The sequence below is a fragment of the Rhinoraja longicauda genome, chromosome 9, assembly GCF_053455715.1.
Source record: "Rhinoraja longicauda isolate Sanriku21f chromosome 9, sRhiLon1.1, whole genome shotgun sequence".
NCBI classification, from domain to species: Eukaryota; Metazoa; Chordata; class Chondrichthyes; order Rajiformes; family Arhynchobatidae; genus Rhinoraja; species Rhinoraja longicauda.
Genome location: NC_135961.1, coordinates 65332710 through 65354620, shown reverse-complemented (window position 1 = coordinate 65354620; position 21911 = coordinate 65332710). Strand labels below are relative to the sequence as shown.

The following is a 21911-nucleotide window of genomic DNA, read 5'->3' as shown; positions in this document are numbered from 1 at the left end:
TGTCGTATGTTGAAAGGCTGGAGCGATTGGGCTTGTATACACTGGAATTTAGAAGGATGAGGGGGGATCTTATTGAAACATATAAGATAATTAGGGGATTGGACACATTAGAGGCAGATAACATGTTCCCAATGTTGGGGGAGTCCAGAACAAGGGGCCACAGTTTGAGAATAAGGGGTAGGCCATTTAGAACGGAGATGAGGAAGAACTTTTTCAGTCAGAGGGTGGTGAAGGTGTGGAATTCTCTGCCTCAGAAGGCAGTGGAGGCCAGTTCGTTGGATGCTTTCAAGAGAGAGCTGGATAGAGCTCTTAAGGATAGCGGAGTGAGGGGGTATGGGGAGAAGGCAGGAACGGGGTACTGATTGATAGTGATCAGCCATGATCGCATTGAATGGCGGTGCTGGCTCGAAGGGCTGAATGGCCTACTCCTGCACCTATTGTCTATTGTCTATTGTCTATTGATTCAAGACACCAGACACCCAGGTTCAATCCTAACCTCAGGTGTTGCCTGTGTGGAGTTTGCACGTTCTCCCTGTGAGAGCACTTGGGTGATCTGGTTTCCTCCCATGTGCCAAAGACATGCACTTTTGTAGGTTAATTGGCCCGCTGTAAATTATACCTAGTGTGGAGGGACTGGATGCGAAAGTGGGATACCAGAGCAGTGTGAACGGGTGATCGGTGGTCAAATAGACAAAGATGGACACATTGCTGCTGCCTGGCCTGCTGAGTTACTCCAGCATTTTGTGTAAACCAGCATCTGCAGTTCCTTCCCACGTGATCGATGGTCAGCGTCGACTCGATGGGCCAAAGAGCCTGTTTCCATGTAGTATCTTACAATCAGGCCCAAAGGGCCGAATAGCCTCCTCCTGCCCCTATTGTCTATTGTCTAATCAATCATTTGATGCAATTAGCTTGGAACGCAACATTCTGCCAATCATAGTCAGCTTTAACATGTGGGTGTGGGTGGGAAATCGGCAAATCTCCATTAAACTTGAAGATGTTTTCTCTCAAATTTCTTTCCTCTAAGGGGAACAACCCTGCTTCTCCAATCGAACCCAAGCTAAAATCTCTCTTTTCTGGAAAAATACTTTAAGGTGAGGGGGACAAAGGAGGTCACGGGGAGAACGTACAAACTCCGTGCAGACAAGCACCCTTAGTCAGGATGGAACCCGGGTCTCTGGCGCTGTGAGGCAGCAACTCTACCGCTGCACCACCGTGCCGCCCTTAATGTTAGAAGATGTTAGACCAGGTCACTTAGAAAAAGCCACGGTAATCAGGCCAATCTAGTGCTTTCAAACCAACTCCTTCAGTAAGTACCAAGAACTTGGGGCAGCACAGTGGTGCAGCGGTAGAGTTGCTGCCTTACTGCGTCAGAGACCCGAGTTCGATCCTGACCACGAGTGCTTGTCTGTATAAGAGTTTGTACGTTCTCCCTGTGACTGCATGGGTTTTCTCCAGGTGCTCCGGTATCTTCCCACACTCCAAAGACGTACAGGATAGTGCTAGTGTACAGGGTGATCGCTGGTCAATGCAGTCTCGGTGGGCCGAAGGGCTTGTTTGCGCACTGCATCTCTAAACTCTAGTGTACTGGGGGGGTTGCTGGTCACCGTGGACTTGGTGAGCTGAGGGACCTATGTCCATGATGTCTCTCCCGAGTCTAAAGTAAACTTGTTTGGTTGGATTTAGTGAACAAAGGCCAATCTTGTCAAATGCGTGATTGTTATATTGGCCACCGCATACATACACACAGACACACACACACACAGAGGCGCACACACACAGACACACACACACGCTGACACACACTCACTGACACACAGACACACACTGAAACACACACACATCCACATGCTGACACACATACGCTAACACACTCATACACGCCGACACACACAGACACGCACACACACACAGGCTGACATATACAAACACACACATGCGCTGATACACACACATGCTGACACACAAACACACACACACGCTGACACACACTCCTTGACACACACACACCCTGTGTGATGTCTGTGCTGGAAGTGAGATTGTTGCGTGTCTCTTAGTGAATGTGTCTTTGCCAGGAATGTCTGGGGTGAGGTTCAGTGCTGTGTGTTGAGGTCCATCCTGAACAGCTGTGTAACAGCGGTCGGTCCCAGTGTGGGCTGTTCTAGTGACATACACCCAGACAAATACCTAAAGCTGATGGGAAGTCATCAATCAAGAGGAAGGCTCTGGTATGTTGGAAACTAGCCAGTGTTCCACACACAGCAAGTTGTTATGCACGACCAAGTGCAGTAAAATGTCACACGCTGAAGCCAGGGCCAAGTGCCAAGGGAGGGGCTGGAGTTTAGTTTAGAGATACAGCGCGGAAACTGGCCCTTTGGCCTACTGAGTCCACGCCGACCATCCATCACCCGTACACTAGTTCTACTGTTCAGTGTAGTTCAGTGTACCACTGCTATACACTTGTACTGAATCTGAGATGTTTATCTGAGCTTATGTATAGTGACAGGTCGGTGGAGACTGGTTGACTGGTTGCATCATGGCCTGGTTCAGGAACTCGAACGCCCAAGAGCGAAGGAGATTGCAAAAAGTGGTAAACACTGCCCGGTTCATCACGGGTACTAGATACTTAGATAGTAGGTGCAGGAGGAGGCCCTTCGAGCCAGCACTGGCATTCATTGTGATCATGGCTGATCATCCACAACCAGTAACCCGTGCCTGTCTTCTCCACATATACCTTGATTCTGCTACCCTGAAATGCTCTATCTAACTCTTTTGAAAGCATCCAGTGAATCGGCCTCCACTGCCTTCTGAGGCAGAGAATTCCACAAATTCACAACTCTCTGGGTGAAAAAGTTTTTTCTCACCTCAGTTCTAAATGGCCTACCCCATATTCTTAAACTGTGTGGCCCCTGGTTCTGGACTCCCCCAACATCGGGAACATGTTTCCTGCATCTGGCGTGTCCAATCATAGAAACATAGAAAATAGGTACAGGAGGAGGCCATTTGGCCCTTCGAGCCATTCATTGTGATGAATTATGAATTATGAATCATCCCTCCCCACCATCGATGGGATCTACAGAAGTCGCTGGCTCAAAAAGGCAGGCAGCATCATCAGAGACCCACACACCACCCTGGCCATGCTCTCATCTCACTCCTGCCATCGGGAAGAAGGTACAGGAGCCTGAAAACTGTAACGTCCAGGTTCAAGGACTGATTCTTCCCTGCAGCCAATAGGCTATTAAACACTACAATTTCCAACTAAACTCTGAACTACGAACTGCCTGGGTTGCTCGAGTGGTATTGGGCTTTGTTCTGTTTTTTGCACCATATTGGGCTTTTTATTTTTGAACTTCTTTTGTTTGTTTATTATATTATCTATTAGAGTCATAGAGTGACAAGAAAGAGGGGGGGAGAGAGAGGGAGAGGGAGAGAGAGGAGAGGGGGAGGGCGTGAATGAGAAAGTGAGTGAGAAAGTGAGAATGAGAGAGAAAGTGAAAGTGAGAGAGCGCGAGAGCATGAGAGAGTGAGAGAGACATAAAACGAGAGCGTAAGAGCATGAGAGAGTGAGAGAGAAAACGTGAGAGAGAGAGAGAGAGAGAGCATGAGAGCGAGAGGGAGCATGAGAGTGAGAGTGTGAGAGAAAACGAGAGAGAGAGAGAGGGAGAGAGAGAGAGAGAGAGAGAGAGAGAGAGAGAGAGAGAGAGAGAGAGAGAGAGAGAGAGAGAGAGAGAGAGAGAGAGAGAGAGAGAGAGAGAGAGAGAGAGAGAGAGAGAAAGAGAGAGAAAGAGAGAAAGAGAGAGAAGAGAGAAAGAGAGAAAGAGAGAAGAGAGAGAGAGAGAGAGAGAGAGAGAGAGAGAGAGAGAGAGAGAGAGAGAGAGAGAGAGAAAGAGAGAGAGAGGTTATAGAAGGAACTATGAATGTAATTAGCCAGCCTACTGGTATTGATGCACAGTGTATTTCCTTTCATTTCAATACAGGTTAGAACAACATCTATTTATAATCCACCTCCACCGCAGTGAAAGTGTTCCACGACACCTCGCTGGATCATTATCAAATCAAGAAACGCTGCCAAGCCACGAAGCAAATTTATGTAAGATGATCAAACCCGACTCTTGTGTTCAGTGCAAGGTAAACCCAGCAAAGTCCCATCAAGGACAGTCCGAGGTTCACCAATGAGGTAGATAGTAGTTCAGCACTGCTCTCTGGTAGTGGTGGGATGGTTCAGTTGCCTGATAACAGCTGGGAAGAAACTGTCCCTGAATCTGGAGGTGTGCGTTTTCACACCAGTACCTTTTGGCCGATGGGAGAGGGGAGCAGAGGGAGTGGCTGGAGTGCGATTCGTCCATGATTGTGCTGCTGGCCTTGCCGAGGCAGCGTGAGGTGTAGATGGAGTTAATAGAAGGAAGACTTGTAGGAAAGAACTGCAGATGCTGGTTTAAATCGAAGGTGGACACAATATGCTGGAGTGAGTTACTCCAGCATTCAGTGTCTACCTTCAATAGAAGGGAGGTTGGTTTGCGTGATGGTCTGGGCCATGTCCACACTTCGCTGCAATTTCTTGCCATCTTGGATGGAGCTGTTCCCAAACCAAGCTGTCTGGAAGGTCATCAACTGGGTGAAAGACGCTCTTTGGTCTGCCCGAGCTTTGTTGACCTCCCAGCGGAGCGAGCTGTCCGTCGGGGAATGTTGCCGACTGGCCCGCTGCAGACTGCGGGAGTACGTGCTGAGGGACGCACTGAAGCTCGGTGCAGCCAACGCCAAGGCTCTGTGGGGGAGGACCACAGTCTAGGGTCCTTCCGCTGCTGGACATGGGGGGCAGGGTGTGGTGGAGAGAGACGCCCCTCCAAATAAGGGAAGGGATTCCACGCCAGTGGGCCACGAGTGGCAAGGGTGGAGGGTAATTCTGTGTATTGAATGTATATATTGCCTCCGAGAATGGAGGATATTTATTTCTCGAATAAAGTATATTTTGAAATTTAAAAAAGCTGCCATGCATCCTATCACATTTGAACGTATGAACTTACGAAGGGTTTTCTGCGCAGTATTTTTGTTGTGTATATTTTTTATTCTGAATAAAGTTTATTTTTCGAAGAAAAAATGCTGTTGCCCAAATAAGTTATCTGTGTCTCAACCAACATTCCTGATGCTTTTTATCTAATTATGGTGCATGACTACACAAGCTTCCTGTGCTCAAATTAGTCGCTACATTTCCTACATTCCACCGTCAGTTCATTTCAAAAGTATTTTCTTCAGGGTAGGGGAACCAAGAACCAGGGGATGGGGGTTTAAGGTGAGACGGGCAAGATTGCAAAGGAACCCGAGGGGCAACCTTTCCCACACTGAAGGTGGAGGGTGTATGGAACGAGATGGCAGAGGAGGTGGTTGAGGCACGTGCTAAAACATGATTTAAAGGACGTTTGGACAGGTAGTCCAGATCCCTGTGTGGTACTTCAGCTGCACGGAGGCAGAGAGGAAAGCTCTTCAGCGGGTAGTCCATAGAGCTCAGAAGACCATCGGAACACAGCTACCAGCCTTGGAGGGCATCTACAACACATGATGCCTCAGAAAAGCCACCAGCATCCACAAAGACTTCTCACACCCCTGCAATAGTCTGTTCGAAATTCTACCATCAGGCAGACGCTACAAGGCCTTCTACGCCCACACCTCCAGACTCAGGAACAGCTTCATCCCCAGGGCCATAGCTACTGAACCGGTCCTGCTGAGCCGGATGGTCACATCGCACAGCGAACCGGCACAGATCTACTTGCACTTTATTATGTTTTAAAACTGTTCTAATTTGTTTCATTGGGTTGTATAAATCAATACTGATTAGCTAACTAATTTATTGTATCGTATGGGAGGCGCATTCCCAATCTCGTTGTATCCCTTGTACAATGACAATAAAGATATATTGTATTGTATTGTATTATTGTGTTGTAATGTACATGGTTATAGGAAAGGTTTAGAGGGATCTGGACCAAATGCAGGGAAATGGGAAGAGCCGAGATGGGGCATCGTTGTTGGCGTGGATGAGTTGGGCTGGAGGGTCTGTTTCTGTGCTGCATGACTCTTGTTTTAGAGATTTCCTCAGGACGTACAAAGCTTTATAAAAACGCACAGTCCTCTTTCTTTAACAGTATAAAGATACCATTTATACGGTGGCCCAGCTGGTGGAGTTGGCGCCTCACAGCACCAGAGACCCAGGTTGGATCCTGACTTTGGGTGCTGTCTAAGAGTGTAGCTTGCACGTTCTCCCCGTGGCCTCGTGGGTTCCTCCGGGTGCTCCGGTTTCCTCCCACATCCCACAGACGTGCAGGTTTGTAGGTTAATTGGCTTCTGTAAATTGTCCCTAATGTGTAAGATAGAGCTAGCGTACGGGGTGATCGATAGTCGCCGTGGGCTAGGTGGGCAGAAGGGCTTGTTTCCACGCTATATTCTAAACTGAAAAAAAACTAAGGCTACATGGATAGAAACATAACATAGAAACATAGAAAATAGGTGCAGGAGTAGGCCATTCGGCCCTTCGAGCCTGCACCGCCATTCAATATGATCATGGCTGATCATCCAGCTCAGTAACCTGTACTTGCCTTCTCTCCATACCTCCTGATCCCTTTAGCCACAAGGGCCACATCTAACTCCCTCTTAAATATAGCCAATGAACTGGCCTCAACTACCTTCTGTGGCAGAGAATTCCACAGACTCACCACTCTCTGTGTGAAGAAATGTTTTCTCATCTCGGTCCTAAAAGACTTCCCCCTTATCCTTAAGCTGCGACCCCTGGTTCTGGACTCCCCCAACATCGGGAACAATCTTCCCGCATCTAGCCTCTCCAACCCCTTAAGAATTTTATATGTTTCTATAAGATCCCCCTCAGTCTTCTAGGACAGGTTTAGAGGGCTATGGGCCAAACACTTGCAGGTGGGACTGGTGTAGATGGGGGCATGTTGGGTGGCATGTGGCTCTGTAAATTGCTGCATATGTGTGCAGGGAGTGTATGGGAAAGTGGGATAATATAGAACTAGTGTGAACAGGTGATCGATGGTCAGCGCGGACTCGGTGGGCAGGAGGGCCTGTTTCCAAGCTGTAAAACTAAACTTGACCAAACCAATCCAATCCAATCCAAACTAAAGCTAGACACAAAAATGCTGGAGTAACTCAACGGGGCAGGCAGCATCTCTGGAAAGAAAGAATTGGGTGACTTTTCGGGTCGAGACGTCTGAAGAAGGGTCTCGACCCAAAACGTCACCCATTCCTTCTCTCCAGAGATGCTGCCTGTCCCCGCTGAGTTACTCCAGCATTTTGTGTCTATATCTTTGATGCAGTTCCTTCCTATTGCCAGACTTTACCCTACTCCCACCTGCCTTTTTCCAGCTTTCTCTTCCCTCAGTTTAGTTTAGTTTAGCTTCGAGTTACAGCGCGTTTTGCGTCGACACCTTTCCTCAGACTGACTAAACTAAGTGGCCCCAAGTGAAAATAAACAAGTGGGAAGTAGCGGAGAATGAATTGCATTACACTTTAGCTTCCCATCAAGATGTATCCCAGCAGGAAGTTGAGTGAAGGGCAATTAGTGACATGTCTCGATACGATACGATAGATTACGACACAATACGATTAGGGCGGCACGGTGGCGCAGCGGTAGAGTTGCCGCCTTACAGGGAATGCAGCGCCAGAGACCCGGGTTTAATCCCGACTACGGGTGCTGTCTGCACGGAGTTTGTACGTTCTCCCCGTGACCTGCGTGGGTTTTCTCTGAGATCTTCGGTTTCCTTCCACACTCCAAAGACGTACAGGTTTGTAGGTTAATTGGCTTGGTAAATGTAAAAATTGTCCCTAGTGGGTGTAGGATAGTGTTGGCGTGCGGGGATCGCTGGTCGGCGCGGACCTGGTGGGCCGAAAGGGCCTTTTTCCGCGCAATATCTCTAAACCAGAGGACTTTATTTATCCCAGGATGGAAATTGATCTGCCGACAGTCATAAAAACACAAGGAGCGTGAAACGTGAGATTAAAGTGATGAGTGGAAAGGATTTGGGGGATGTGCGGAGATTGAGGGGGGGGGGGGGAGATTGAGGAGGGGGGGGGGAGATTGAGGGGGGGGGGAGATTGAGGAGGGGGGGGTGAGTCGGTCTACCCCACGACAGAAGGGGGAGGAGGTGTACAGTGTGATAGCCACAGGGATGGAGGATGTCCTGTGGCGTTCTGTGCTGCATCTCGGACCAGGCTATTCTGTGAGCGTGCAGGCATTGATCAGTGGCATTATCTTGCCACGGTAACTGTTTGCAGATCGACTGTCACCTACCCATTTCCAGCCGGCTGCTGCACACCCCGGTCCCGTATGCCACAGTCACCTCGCCCACCGAGTTCAAAGAGTCCCCTTGGTTTTCAGCGAAACCCAGGTAGTTGTAGGAGCCCATGTTGATCACGTCTTTAATGATCCTTCCCGTGTACCTGCGCGAGGAGGGGGGGGAGAGGGGGTCGATATTATTGCAACACGGTTCAGACCGCGCCAAGAAAGACAAACAAAAAAAAGCGATCGGCACTTCACCCCCACCCATCGCAAATAATCAGTGACCTCTGTCAGGACTTGTTAGCCACTGCAGGTTACTGACACGGACCACAGACTGTCTGCCCTTCACTCACGGCAGCTGTCAGCCGCATAACCACGCTCAGACGTCAATGGTGGAGGCTCCGCCCGGTCTGTGTCGCAAGAGGAACTCATTCCCCTTGCCCTCTGTTATACGGGATGTTGTGGGAAGGAACTGCAGATGCATTCGGATGTGGAGAGGATGTTTCCACTGGTGGGGGAGTCCAGGACCAGAGCTCACAGCCTCAGAATTAAAGGGCGCTCTTTTAGAAAGGAGTTGAGGAGCAACTTCTCCAGTCAGAGGGTGGTCAATCTGTGGAACTCACTGCCACAGAGGGATGTGGAGGACAAGGCAGTGGATATTTCTAAGGCAGAGATAGACAAATTCTTGATTAGTACGGGCATCAAGGGTTACGGTAAATGGGATTCGGAAGCAGAGATCAGCCATGATTGAATGGCGGAGTAGACTCGATGGGCCGAATGGCCTAATTCTACTCCTATAGCCTGTGAACTTGCGAGATGCTGGTTTAAACCGAAGATGGACACAAAAAGCTGGTGTAACTCAGCGGGTCAGACAGCATCTCTGGAGCAAAGGGATAGGTGCCACTTTGGGTCGAGACCTTTCTTCAGACCCTCCTTCAGACCCTTCTGGGGCCTGGATGGCATGAATGTGCAGGAAGGAACTGCAGGTGACAAAACGTGTAGGAAGGAACTGAAGAAGGGTCTGGACCCGAAACGTCACCTATTCATTCTCTCCAGAGATGCCGACTACGGGTGCTGTCCGTACGGAGTTTGTACGTTCTTCCCGTGACCACGTGGGTTTTCTCCGGGTGCTCCGGTTTCCTCCCACACTCCAAAGACGTGCAGGTTTGTGGGTTAATCGGCTTCGGTATAATTGTAAGTTGTCCCTCGTGTGTGTAGGATAGTGCTAGCGTGCGGGGGGGGGGTGTGGAGATCGCTGGTCGGCACGGACCCGGGGGGCCGAAGGGCCTAAACTACACAAAACAATGGAAGAACAGCTTTGTTTTAAGTCTGGCCAGAGGGCAAGTCTGCACTGTACCTGAATGTCCAGTTATAATCATCACTGAGTCTTTCCACCAAGTCAAACGTTGGGCCGGGTACGCTGCAGATCGGCCGGTTCCAGTTGTCACGCACTCTCATGTACAGATTCCTTTTGTAGAAGTTCTCAAAGTCTTGATAGAGCGGCACAAAATCCTACACCAAACATCCAACAATAAATGCCATGGCAATCAACAGTTCTAGTTCTAGTCTGCAGATGGGTCTCGACCCGAAACGTCACACATTCCTTCTCTCCAGAGATGCTGCCTGACCCGCTGAGTTACTCCAGCGTTTAGTGTCTACCTTCTAGTTCTAGTTTCTCCACTTATATAACACCATTAACAATTAGCCAAACATCCTTTGCACCACCTCGCCCAGGATTCATAGCAACTGGGACCTCAACGCCTGTCATCTTGTCACCCTTTCTCCCGTCATGCAGCGACCCTCTGTGGCTCCGGTTTCGACATACTAGGAGCACGGAGAACCAGCTGGGAACAGACATCGCCACCTCCTCAATTCACTGTCGCACCGAACACCACAGTCCCACCCGGCTCGGACACGCCCCGCAAAGAGTGGGCCGCCCTGAACCGGCTCCGCACAGGGGTCGGCCGGTTCAACGCCAACATGCATCGTTGGGGGTTGCGTCCATCAGCAGCCTGCGTGTGTGGAGCAGACCAGCAAACAGCGCAGCACGGCATGTTCGACTGCGCTGTCCTCCGTCCCCCTGGTGGAGGGGTAGACCTCACGGCCCTCGACAACGGCACATTGCACTGGCTACAGCGTCTGGAGGGCGTTACATAATTCCTGCTGCCTCAGACGCAAGAAGAAGACAATTAGCCAAGGGAATTTCATACAATTAGACACAAGGAACTGCAGATGCTGGAATCTTGAGCCGAATACTCAAAGTGGGGCAGGCAGCATCTCTGGAGAAAATGTGTAGGAAGGAACTGCAGATGCTGGTTTACCCCGAAGATAGACACAAAATGCTGGAGCAACTCAGCGGGGACAGGCAGCATCTCTGGAGAGAAGGAAGGAGTGACATTTCGGGTCGAGACCCTTCTTCAGACTGAAAGTCATGACCTATTCTACATTTTCCTTGAACCTCATCTCCTTGGATGTCTCGTTTTCACACTTTATCCTTTCATATCTCTGTGTCTCCCTCTCCCCTAACTCTCACTCCGAATAAGGGTCTTGACCCAAAAGGCCACCCATTCCTTCTATCCTGAGATGTGGCCCGTCCCACTGAGTTACCTCACTGTGCGTCTAGCATATCTGGAGAACATGGAGGTGACGTTTCAGTCCGGGTCTGAAGATGCATCAGCTATCCACCTTCTTCACAGATGCTGCCCGACCCGCTGAGTGACTACAGCACTTTTGTGTTTTTTACTTCTCCCAATTGTCTTATTCAACAGATTTGTTTTATTCAGCCAAACATGGACATAATGGGACAGGTTTGACAAAGGAGGAAAATTCAAGGAATGTTTGTGCGGCACGGTGGCGCAGCGGGAGAGTTGCTGCCTTACAGCGCCAGGGACCCGGGTTCGATCCTGACCACGGGTGCTGTTCTGCACTTTCTCCCCGTGATCGCGTGGGTTTTCTCCGGGTGCTCCGGTTCCCTCCCACAATTTTAAAATGTTACCAAAGCCAACCACCCTACAAACCTGTACATCCTTGGAGCGTGAGAGGAAACCGGAGCATCCGGAGAAAACTCACGCAGGTCACGGGGAGAGCGTACAAACGCCGTACAGACAGCACCCGTAGTCAGGATGGAACCCGGGTCTCTGGTGCTGCAAGGCAGCAACTCTACCGCTGCGTCACCGTGCCGACCCCAAACTTGCGCTGTATCACAAGGTTACTGCCTGGGACACAAATAAAGTATAGATGTAGAGTTGCTGTCTGACAGCACTTCGGGTTCCTGGGTTCAATCCCGACTACGGGCGCTGTCTGTACAGAGTTTGTCCCTGCTCCCCGTGACCTGTGTGGGTTTTCTCCAAGATCTTCGGTTTCCACCCACACTCCCAAAGACGCAAAGGCTTGTAGGTTATTTGGCTTGGTATAAGTGTAAATTGTCCCTAGTGTGTGCAGGGTAGTGTTAGTGTGCGGGGATCGCTGGTCGGCGCGGACTCGGTGGGCCGAAATGGCCCGTTTCCGCGCTGTATCTCTAAACTAAACTAAACATAGAACAGTGCAACACAGGAATGAGCCTTTCATGATGCCAAGTTAAAGTGATCTCATCTGCCAGCAAATGATCCAAATCCCTCGATTCCACACGCCTGTCCAAAAGCCTCTTAAACACCACGATTGCATCTGCCTCCACCACCTTCTCTGGCAGCGCGTTCCAGGCCCCCACCACTCTCTGTATTAAAAAAACATGCCCTGCACATCTCCACTAAACTTTCCCCCTCCCACCTCAAAGTCGTGCCTTCCACTGTTGGACACACCCACCCTGGGATAAAGGTTGTGACTCTCTACCCTATCTATGCTTCATTTACTAAGCAGTGGAAGTCAGCCAGCTCCTCAGTACATAAGAGTGTACACATGTACACGCGTTCAGTTCTGTTCAATTGTGTTCAGTTCTGGGCACCATGTTTTTAGGAAAGATATTGTCAAGCTTGAAAATTTACGAGGATGTTGCCAGGACTAGAGGGTGCGAGCTATCGGGACAGGTTGAGTAGGCTGGGTCTCTATTCCTTGGAGTGCAGGAGGGTGAGGGGTGATCCTATAGAGGTGTACAAAATCATGAGAGGAATAGATCAGGTAGGTAGATGCATAGAATCTCTTGCCCAGAGTAGGGGAATCGAGGAACAAAGGACATGGGTTCAGGGTTCAGGGGAAAAGATTTAATAGGAATCTGAGGGGTAACATTTTCACACAAAGGGTGGTGGGTGTATGGAACAAGCTGCTAGAGGAGGTAGTTGAGGCTGGGACCATCCCAACATTTAAGAAGCAGTTAAGACAGGTACATGGATGGGACAAGTTTGGAGGGATATGGACCAAACGCAGGCAGGTGGGACTAGTGTAGTTGGGACATGTTGGCCGATGTGGGCAAGTTGGGCTGAAGGGCCTGTTTCCACACTGTATCACTCTATGAATCTATGTGTTCCTCAGTACATGTGCGTGTACATGTCCACAGTACATGTGTGCCAACAGATTAGAGACAGTTTCGTCCCAGCTGTTATCAGGCAACTGAAACATTCTATCAACAACTAGAGAGCTGTCCTGAGCTATTATTTACCTCATTAGAGACACTCCGACTATCTTTAATCGGACTTTATCTTCACGTTCACATGTTATAGTAGAATTAGGCCACTCGGCCCATCGAGTCTACTCTGCCATTCATAACCCTTGACACCTGTTCTAATCACAAATTTGTCTATCACTGCCTTTAAAATATCCACTGACTTGGCCTCCACTGACTTGGCAATGAGTTCCACAGATTAACTACCCCCTGACTAAAGAAATTCCTCTTCGCCTCCTTTCTAAAAGAGCGCCCTTTAATTCTGAGGCTGTGCCCTCTGGTCCTGGACTCTCCCACTAGTGGAAACTGTTTGTCTTGCACAAAACGTTATTCCCTTATCATGCATCAGTACGCAGCGGAGAGCCCCATTGTTATGTACAGTAGACAGACACAAAATGCTGGAGTAACTCAGCGGGACAGGCAGCATTTCTGGAGAGAAGGAATGGGTGATGTTTCGGGTCGAGACCCTTCTTCAGATTGATCACTGGGTGCTTCGTCCTTTTATCACAAGACACCCTCAGTCGAGGCAGGCCCAACGCAGGGTGATCAGACCTGGGTGTGTGTCTCATGGTTAGCCTCTAGATGGTCACGTGGCAGCCCAGACAGCATCTCTTCTTTTCAAACTAAAGTAGACTCTGCTTCAAATCATGGGAAAGGAGGCAGTCAGACGTGCAGCTCAATACCTGGGTCTTGACCCGAAACGTCACTCATTCCTTCTCTCCCGAGATGCTGCCTGACCTGCTGAGTTACTCCAGCATTTTGTGAACAGCTCAATACCTGCGCCTGCACACTGGGGCTATTGTCACAAGACTCCTCACGCCCAGCGACATTCTTTACGAAGCATTGTCTTTATCCTACTGCAGGAATGTCGAGGTGTGGCTTACACAGCCAGCAACACAATAACAAATCAGATAACACACAAAGTGCTGGAGTAACCCAACGGGTCAGGCGTCTTCGGTGGAGGGAAGGGACAGACAGACATTTCGGGTCGGGACCCTTCTTCAGACTTCAAGACGGCACGGTGGCGCAGCGGTAGAGTTGCTGCCTTTACAGCGCCGGAGGCCCGGGTTCGATCCTGATTACGAGAGTGCGGTCTGTACGGAGTTTGTACGTTCTACCCCTGACCTGCGTGGGTTTTCTCCGGGAGCTCCGGTTTCCTCCCACACTCCAAAGACGTACAGGTTTGTAGGTTAATTGGCTTGGTATAAATGAAAATTGTCGGATAGTATCAATGTGCGGGAATCGCAGGTCGGGGCGGACTCGGTGGGCCGAAGAGCCTGTTTCCGCGCTGTAACTCGAAGCTAAACTAAACTAAACTGAGGGAAAAGAAAGCTGGAAAAGGCAGGTGGGAGTAGGGTAAAGCGATAGGAAGGAACTGCAGATGCTGGCTTGCAGCAAAGATATAGACACAAAATGGCTGGAGTAACTCAGCGGGACCGGCAGCATTTCTGGAGAGAAGGAATGGGTGACCTTTTGGGTCGAGACCCTTCCTCAGACGTCTCGACCTGAAAAGTCACCCAATTCCTTCTCTCCAGAGGTGCTGCCTGTCCCGCTGAATTACTCCAGCATTTTGTATCTGTCCTGGCAAGTGGAATGGAATACTTCATTATCACATGTGACAAGGCACAGCAAAATTCTTTGCTTGCATACCCAAGGTATGCAAATAGGTGCCACATAAAGGGCCTGGACAATGTTGCAAAGTAGCTCCGTCAGCTCCTACTTTGTTCTCATTGCTTTGCTCTTTCTGTTGGGTAGATATAGGTGAGGGGGCTTGAGTAGCAAAAGGCTGGAGATGAAAAGGGGATGAGACGATATCAGATAAGGATCAGATATCATTCCCAGTCTGACCTTTCTGTCATGGGCCTCCTCCAGTGCCATAGTGAGGCCTACCGGAAATTGGAGGAACAGCACCTCATATTTCACCTGGGCAGCTTGCAGCCCAGCGATATGAACATCGACCTCTCAAACTTTAGATAGTTCCTCTGTCCCTCTCTTCCCCTCCCCTTCCCAGATCTGCCTCTATCTTCCTGTCTCCACCTATATACTTCCTTTGTCCTGCCCCCCTGACATCAGTCTGAAGAAGGGTCTCGACCCGAAACGTCACCCATTCCTTCTCTCCTGAGATGCTGCCTGACCCGCTGAGTTACTCCAGCATTTTGTGAATAAATACCTTCGATTTGTACCAGCATCTGCAGTTATTTTCTTACACTCAGATAAGGAGAGAGGTCTACCTGGATTCCTCCCTCCGGCTTTCCATTGCACTCCTCTTTCCTCACTCAGACTAGCTTTGATCGGACCTTTCTGGACTTTACCTTGCACTAAACGTGACTCCCTATAATCATGTATCTGTACACTGCGGACGGCTCGAGTGTAATCATGCGTTATCTTTCCCCTGGCTGGTTGCCACGCGCAGGCTTCTTGTTCTACCTCGGTACCTTCCACAATAAACTAAACTCCTTATCTTGGAGGCAAAGTCGGAAGGACTGACTGAGAATTACGCGCGAGAGCCTCCATTAATGACCAGAGAGTGGGAGAGGATAGAGAGAAAGCGAATGGATGGTCAGTCAGTCCTCAGTTGTTCAAACATCTTCCCGACGAGCTCAACGATTTGAAGCAGTTGTACTGATTGAAAGATACGAGGCCTTTGGCCCACAGTGTCTAAGCTGACCATCGATTGCCTGTCCACACTAGTTCTACATTATCCCACTTTCTGTTCAGAGCTGTTGGATCTTATAGAAACTTACAAAATTTCTTATAGAAACTTACAAAATTTCTTATAGAAACTTACAAAATTCTTAAGGGGTTGGACAGGCTAGATGCAGGAAGATTGTTCCCGATGTTGGGGAAGTCCAGAACAAGGGGTCACAGTTGAAGGATAAGGGGGAAGTCTTTCAGGACCGAGATGAGAACTTTTTTTTCCCCACACAGAGAGTGGTGAATCTGTGGAATTCTCTGCCACAGAAGGTAGTTGAGGCCAGTTCATTGGCTATATTTAAGAGGGAGTTAGATGTGGCCCTTGTGGCTAAAGGGATCAGCGGGTATGGAGAGAAGGCAGGTACAGGATACTGAGTTTGATGATCAGCCATGATCATATTGAATGGCGGTGCAGGCTCGAAGGGCCGAATGGCCTCCTCCTGCACCTATTGTCTATGTTTCTCATCCATTGCCTAGGCATAAGGGGCAATTTACGGAAGCCAATCTCCCTGCAAACCTGCGCGTCTTTGGGACGCGGGAGGGAACCAGAGCAACCGGAGAAAACCCACGCGGCCACAGAGAGCACACGCAAGCTCCACACGCAGACAGCACCCGGCGCCAGAATCAAACACGGGTCTCCTGGGTCACAACTCATTCAAAAAGGAATTGAACTGAATATAGGTTGTTAGAATCTCATCATCAATCACCCCGCTCACACCAGTTCTAAGTTATCCCACTTTCCCCATTCACTCTCTGCACACCAGGGAACAACTTACCAGGGGGTAACTTACAAACCCGCACATCTTTGGGATGTGGGAGAAAACCGGAGCACCCGGAGAAAAACCCACGCGGTCACAGGGAGAACGTACAAAGTCCCGCAAGGTCAAGCTGGAACCTGGGTCACCTGGCGTGGTGAGGCAGCAGCTCTACCCGCTGCACCACTCTGCTGCCCATGGATGTATATTAATACTGCTCTCTCCCAAACTAGATTAGTGGCCTCGGCAGCCCCACCTTTCTAATTCTGTAACTTCCTCCACCCTAAACCCAATGCTTTGGATTTTGACCTCCTTAGCTGCCGACTCTTCAATTGCACGGAGAACTCTGTAATTCAATTACACTTCTTCTTTACAAGTTGCTGGGGTGCTTTTACTGTGACTGCGTTTGGGTGTGCCTCGAGCTTAGTTTCATAATGTCAACGCTCCTTCAACTCTTTCCTGATAGCAACACTTCCAGTTTTACAATGGCAATGAGCCTTTTAGTTTTAATTTAATTCCGAGATACAGCACGGAAACAGGCCCTTCGGCCCACTAAGTCCGCGCCGACCAGCGATCCCCGCACATTCACACTATCCTACACACACAAGGGACATTTTACAGTTATACCAAGCCGATTCACCAACAAACCTGCACGTCTTTGGAGTGTGGGAGGAAACCGAAGATCTCGGAGAAAACCCACTCAGGTCACGGGGAGAACGTACAAATTCCGTACAGACGGCGCCCGTAGTCGGGATTGAACCCAGGTCTCCAGCGCTGCATTCGCTGTAAGGCAGCAACTCTACCGCTGCGCCACCGTGCCGCAAACTTTTAAGAGTCTCATGGTGTTAATGCTTCTTTATACGTTTGAGAAAGACAGAGTCACTTTGTAAACAGCCTTGTATTGACAGTGTGTAGGAAGGGACTGCAGACGCCCATCGGTGAACACCGAATACAAGATGGACACAAAATGCTGCAGTAACTCAGCGGGACAAAATCTCTGGATAATGGGAATGGGTGACGATTATGGTCAAGACCCTTCTTCAGATTGAAAAAGTCTCAACTCGAAATATCACCCATTCCTTCTATCCAAAGTTGCTGCTTATCCAACTGGAGTTAGTCCAGCATTTTGTGTCCATCTGGTATTGACTGTGCCTTCCTTTATAACAGTTTCACTCTGAGACTTTCTCTTTTGTGGAGATAGCGCACAGTGTTATGATAAGACAGGGTGTTTCATTATCTGCCCTTTGCACAAACGTAATCCGCAAGCTATCATCATTGTGGTGTAACTCCACAAGTCTGCCGCGCTGAGACCACGAGACAACTCTCAGACACCTCCTCCAACTTATCCTTGGACCATGACCCCCACAGACGAGCACTGGGCCTTAATCTCACACACCATTACTGATTTCATCACTTCTGGCTGTCTGCCTTCCACAGCCGCCAACCTTATCATCTCCCCAGAATCCACAAACACAACTGCCCTGGCAGACCCATTGCTTCTGCCTGCTCCTGTCCCACGGAAATGATTTCCACGCACCTCGACTCCATCCTATCCCCCCTGGTCCAATCTCTCCCGACCTATGTCCAAGACACCTCACATGTCCTTCGTCTCTTTAATGACTCCCGCTTTCCGAGCCCCCACTCCCTCATCTTTACCCTGAACGTTCAGTCACTCTACGCCTCCACCCCCCACCAGGAAGGCCTTAAAGCCCTTCCTCGCCCGCAGAACCATCCAGTTTCCATCTACTAACACTCTACTCCGCCTAGCGGAGCTGGTCCTCACCCTCAACAACTTCTCCTTCCACTCCTCCCACTTCCTCCAAGTCCAAGGCGTAGCTATGGGCACCCGCATGGGCCTCAGCTATGCCTGCCCCTTTGTAAGGTGCGTTGAACAACCCCTGTTCCAGGCGTACACTGGCCCGATCCCCAAACTCTATCTCCGTTACATTGATGACTGCATTGGTGCTACCTCCTGCACCCATGCAGAACTCATGGACTTCGTCAACTTCACCACCAATTTTCATCCTGCACTCAAATTTACTTGGACCATCTCCGACACCTCCCTCCCCTTTCTTGATCTCACAGTCTCCATCACAGGAAGTAGACAATGGACTGATGTCTATTACAAACCCACTGACTCCCACAACTATCTCGCGTACACTTCTTCCCACACTGCTCCTTACAAAGACACTATTCCCTACTCCCAATTCCTCCGTCTACGCCGCATCTGCGCCCAAGATGAGGTGTTCCATACCAGAACGTCCGAGATGTCCTCATTCTTTAGGGAATGGGGGTTCCCCTCTCCCATCATAGATGAGACCCTCGCTCGTGCCTCCTCGGTACCCCGCAGCTCCGCCCTTGCTCCCCCTCCCCCGAGTCACAACAGAGACAGAGTCCACCCAGTCCTCACCTTCCACCCCATCAGCCGTCGCATACAACACATAATCCTCCGACATTTCCACCACCTCCAGCGGGATCCCAGCACTGGCCACATTTTCCCATCTCCACCCCTTTCCGCCTTCCGTAGAGACGGTTCCCTCCGCAACTCCCTGGTTAACTCATCCCTTCCCACCCAAACCACCCCCTACCAAGGTACCTTTTTTGAGGATGTAACTAGGAAAATGGACAAGGGAGAGCCGGTGGATGTAGTGTACCTGAACTTTCAGAAAGTCTTTGATAAGGCCCACATAGGAGATTAGTGGACAAAATTAGAGCACATGGTACTGGGGGTAGGGTACTGACGTGGATAGAAAATTGGTTGGCAGACAGGAAACAAAGAGTGGGGATAAATGGGTCCCTTTCAGAATGGCAGGCAGTGACTAGTGGGGTACTGCAAGGCTCAGTGCTGGGACCGCAGCTATTTACAATATACATTAATGACTTAGATGAAGGGATTAAAAGTAACATTAGCAAATTTGCAGATGACACAAAGCTAGGTGGTAGTGTGAACTGTGAGGAAGATGCTATGAGGTTGCAGGGTGACTTGGACAGGTTGTGTGAGGGGGCGGATGCATGGCAGATGCAGTTTAATGTGGATAAATGTGAGGTTATCCACTTTGGTGGTAAGAACAGGAAGGCAGATTATTATCTGAATGGTGTCAAGTTAGGAAAAGGGGAAGTACAACGAGATCTGGGTGTCCTAGTGCATCAGTCACTGAAAGTAAGCATGCAGGTACAGCAGGCAGTGAAGAAAGCCAATGGAATGTTGGCCTTCATAACAAGAGGAGTTGAGTAGATGAGCAAAGAGGTCCTTCTGCAGTTGTACAGGGCCCTAGTGAGACCACACCTGGAGTATTGTGGGCAGTTTTGGTCTCCAAATTTGAGGAAGGACATTCTTACTATTGATGGAGTGCAGCGTAGGTTCACGAGGTTAATTCCCGGAATGGCGGGACTGTCATATGTTGAAAGACTGGAGCGACTGGGCTTGTATACACTGGAATTTAGAAGGATGAGAGGGGATCTTATCGAAACATGTAAGATTATTAAGGGGTTGGACACGTTAGAGGCAGGAAACATGTTCCCGATGTTGGGGGAGTCCCGAACCAGGGGCCACAGTTTAAGACTAAGGGGTAGGCCATTTAGAATGGAGATGAGGCAAAACTTTTTCAGTCAGAGAGTTGTGAATCTGTGGAATTCACAGCCTCAGAAGGCAGTGGAGGCCAATTCCCTGGATGCATTCAAGAGAGTTAGATAGAGCTCTTAATGTTAGCGGAGTCAAGGGATATGGGAAGAAGACAGGAACGGGGTACTGATTGTTGATGATCAATCATGATCACGGTGAATGGCGGTGCTGGCACAAAGGGCCAAATGCCCTACTCCCGCATCTATTGTCTATTCAAAAGGATTCAAGTTTATCCAGTCCTTCCTCATTGGCGTGGAAATTGGTTTATTACTGTCACGTGTACCGAGATACAAGGAAAGGTTTTAGTTTGCGTTCCATTCACTCACATCAAATCACACTGAACATGAACACAATCAAGCCAAGCCCAATTAGAACAAGTAGTGCATAGAGAAAAATACCAGAGTGGAAAATATAGTTTTACAGCATTGTAGTGAAACAGTTCCAGAGAAAAAGTCTAATGTCCAAAATGTGGTAGGTTGGAAGATCAGGGCTATTGCCTAGTTTATGGGAGCACGGTTCAGAGGTCTGATGAGACAGCAACAGTTTTACAGTCCCGGCAATATCCTGGTAAACCTTCTCCAGACCAATCACAATTGTTTTTAACGTGGTGACCAGAACTGTACGCAATACTCAAACTATCAGCTAACTAGTACATGTGCCCCCTCCCGGCTTACGATGCTTCGACGTGCGATAGTTCGACTTTGCGATGGTGCAAACGGCAGCAGCCCGTAGCGACCCGCAGCTCACTTACGGCCAAGTGATCGCGCGTATTCAATGCATTTCGACTTACAATATTTTCGGTTTGCGATGGGCTTCTCGGAACGGAACCCCATCGTAAACTGAGGAGCACTTGTATTGCGAACATCACGTTCACGTTATAGGAGTAGAATGAAGCCATTCGGCCCTTCGAGTCTACTCTGCCATTCAATCGTGGCTGACCTCTGCCTCCCAATTCCATTTGCCTGCCTCCTTCCCATAACCCTTGACACACGTTCTAATCAAGAATTTGTCTATCTCTGCCGTAAAAATATCCACTGTCTTCAAAAGTTCATAAGTTATCGGAGCAGAGTTCGGCCATTCAGCCCATTGAGTCTACTCCACCATTCATTCGTGGCCGATTGTTCTGTCCCTCTCAACCCCATTTTCCTGCCTACTCCCCACAACCCCTGACAGAAATGCCAGAGTGTAGAAAATAAAGATCTGCAGATACTGTTCAATACACAAAAGGACACAGAGTGCTGGAGTAACTCGGCAGATCAGGCAGCATCTCTGGAGAACGTGGGACGGGTGACGTTTCAGGTCGAGACTCTTCTTCTGCAGTTGTACAGGGCCCTAGTGAGACCGCACCTGGAGTATTGTGTGCAGTTGTACAGGGCCCTAGTGAGACCGCACCTGGAGTACTGTGTGCAGATTTGGTCTCCAAATTTGAGGAAGGATTTTCTTGCTATTGAGGGCGTGCAGCGTAGGTTTACTAGGTTAATTCCCGGAATGGCGGGACTATCATATGTTGAAAGACTGGAGCGACTAGGCTTGTATACACTGGAATTTAGAAGGATGAGAGGAGATCTTATCGAAACGTATAAGATTATTAAGGGGTTGGACACGTTAGAGGCAGGAAACATGTTCCCAATGTTGGGGGAGTCCAGAACAAGGGGCCACAGTTTAAGAATAAGGGGTAGGCCATTTAGAACTGAGATGAGGAAAAACTTTTTCAGTCAGAGAGTTGTGAATCTGTGAAATTCTCTGCCTCAGAAGGCAGTGGAGGCCAATTCTCTGAATGCATTCAAGAGAGAGCTAGATAGAGCTCTTAAGGATAGCGGAGTCAGGGGGTATGGGGAGAAGGCAGGAACGGGGTACTGATTGAGAATGATCAGCCATGATCACATTGAATGGCGGTGCTGGCTCGAAGGGCCGAATGGCCTCCTCCTGCACCTATTGTCTATTGTTCAGACTTCTGAAGAG

General features: G+C 49.3%; 1 protein-coding gene across 2 annotated transcripts in view; it reads right to left on the bottom strand.

Annotated features, from left to right (window-relative positions):
* The window catches only part of sptlc3 (serine palmitoyltransferase, long chain base subunit 3), a 55053-nt gene that overhangs the window by 27956 nt on the left and 5186 nt on the right, over positions 1–21911 (bottom strand). For both annotated transcript variants that reach the window (XM_078405942.1, XM_078405943.1), the window contains exons 3-4: positions 9642–9796; positions 8297–8445 (exon numbers count right to left, since the gene is read on the bottom strand). In XM_078405942.1, the coding sequence (XP_078262068.1) occupies positions 8297–8445; positions 9642–9796 (304 nt within the window). The remainder of the gene's footprint in view (positions 1–8296; positions 8446–9641; positions 9797–21911) is intronic.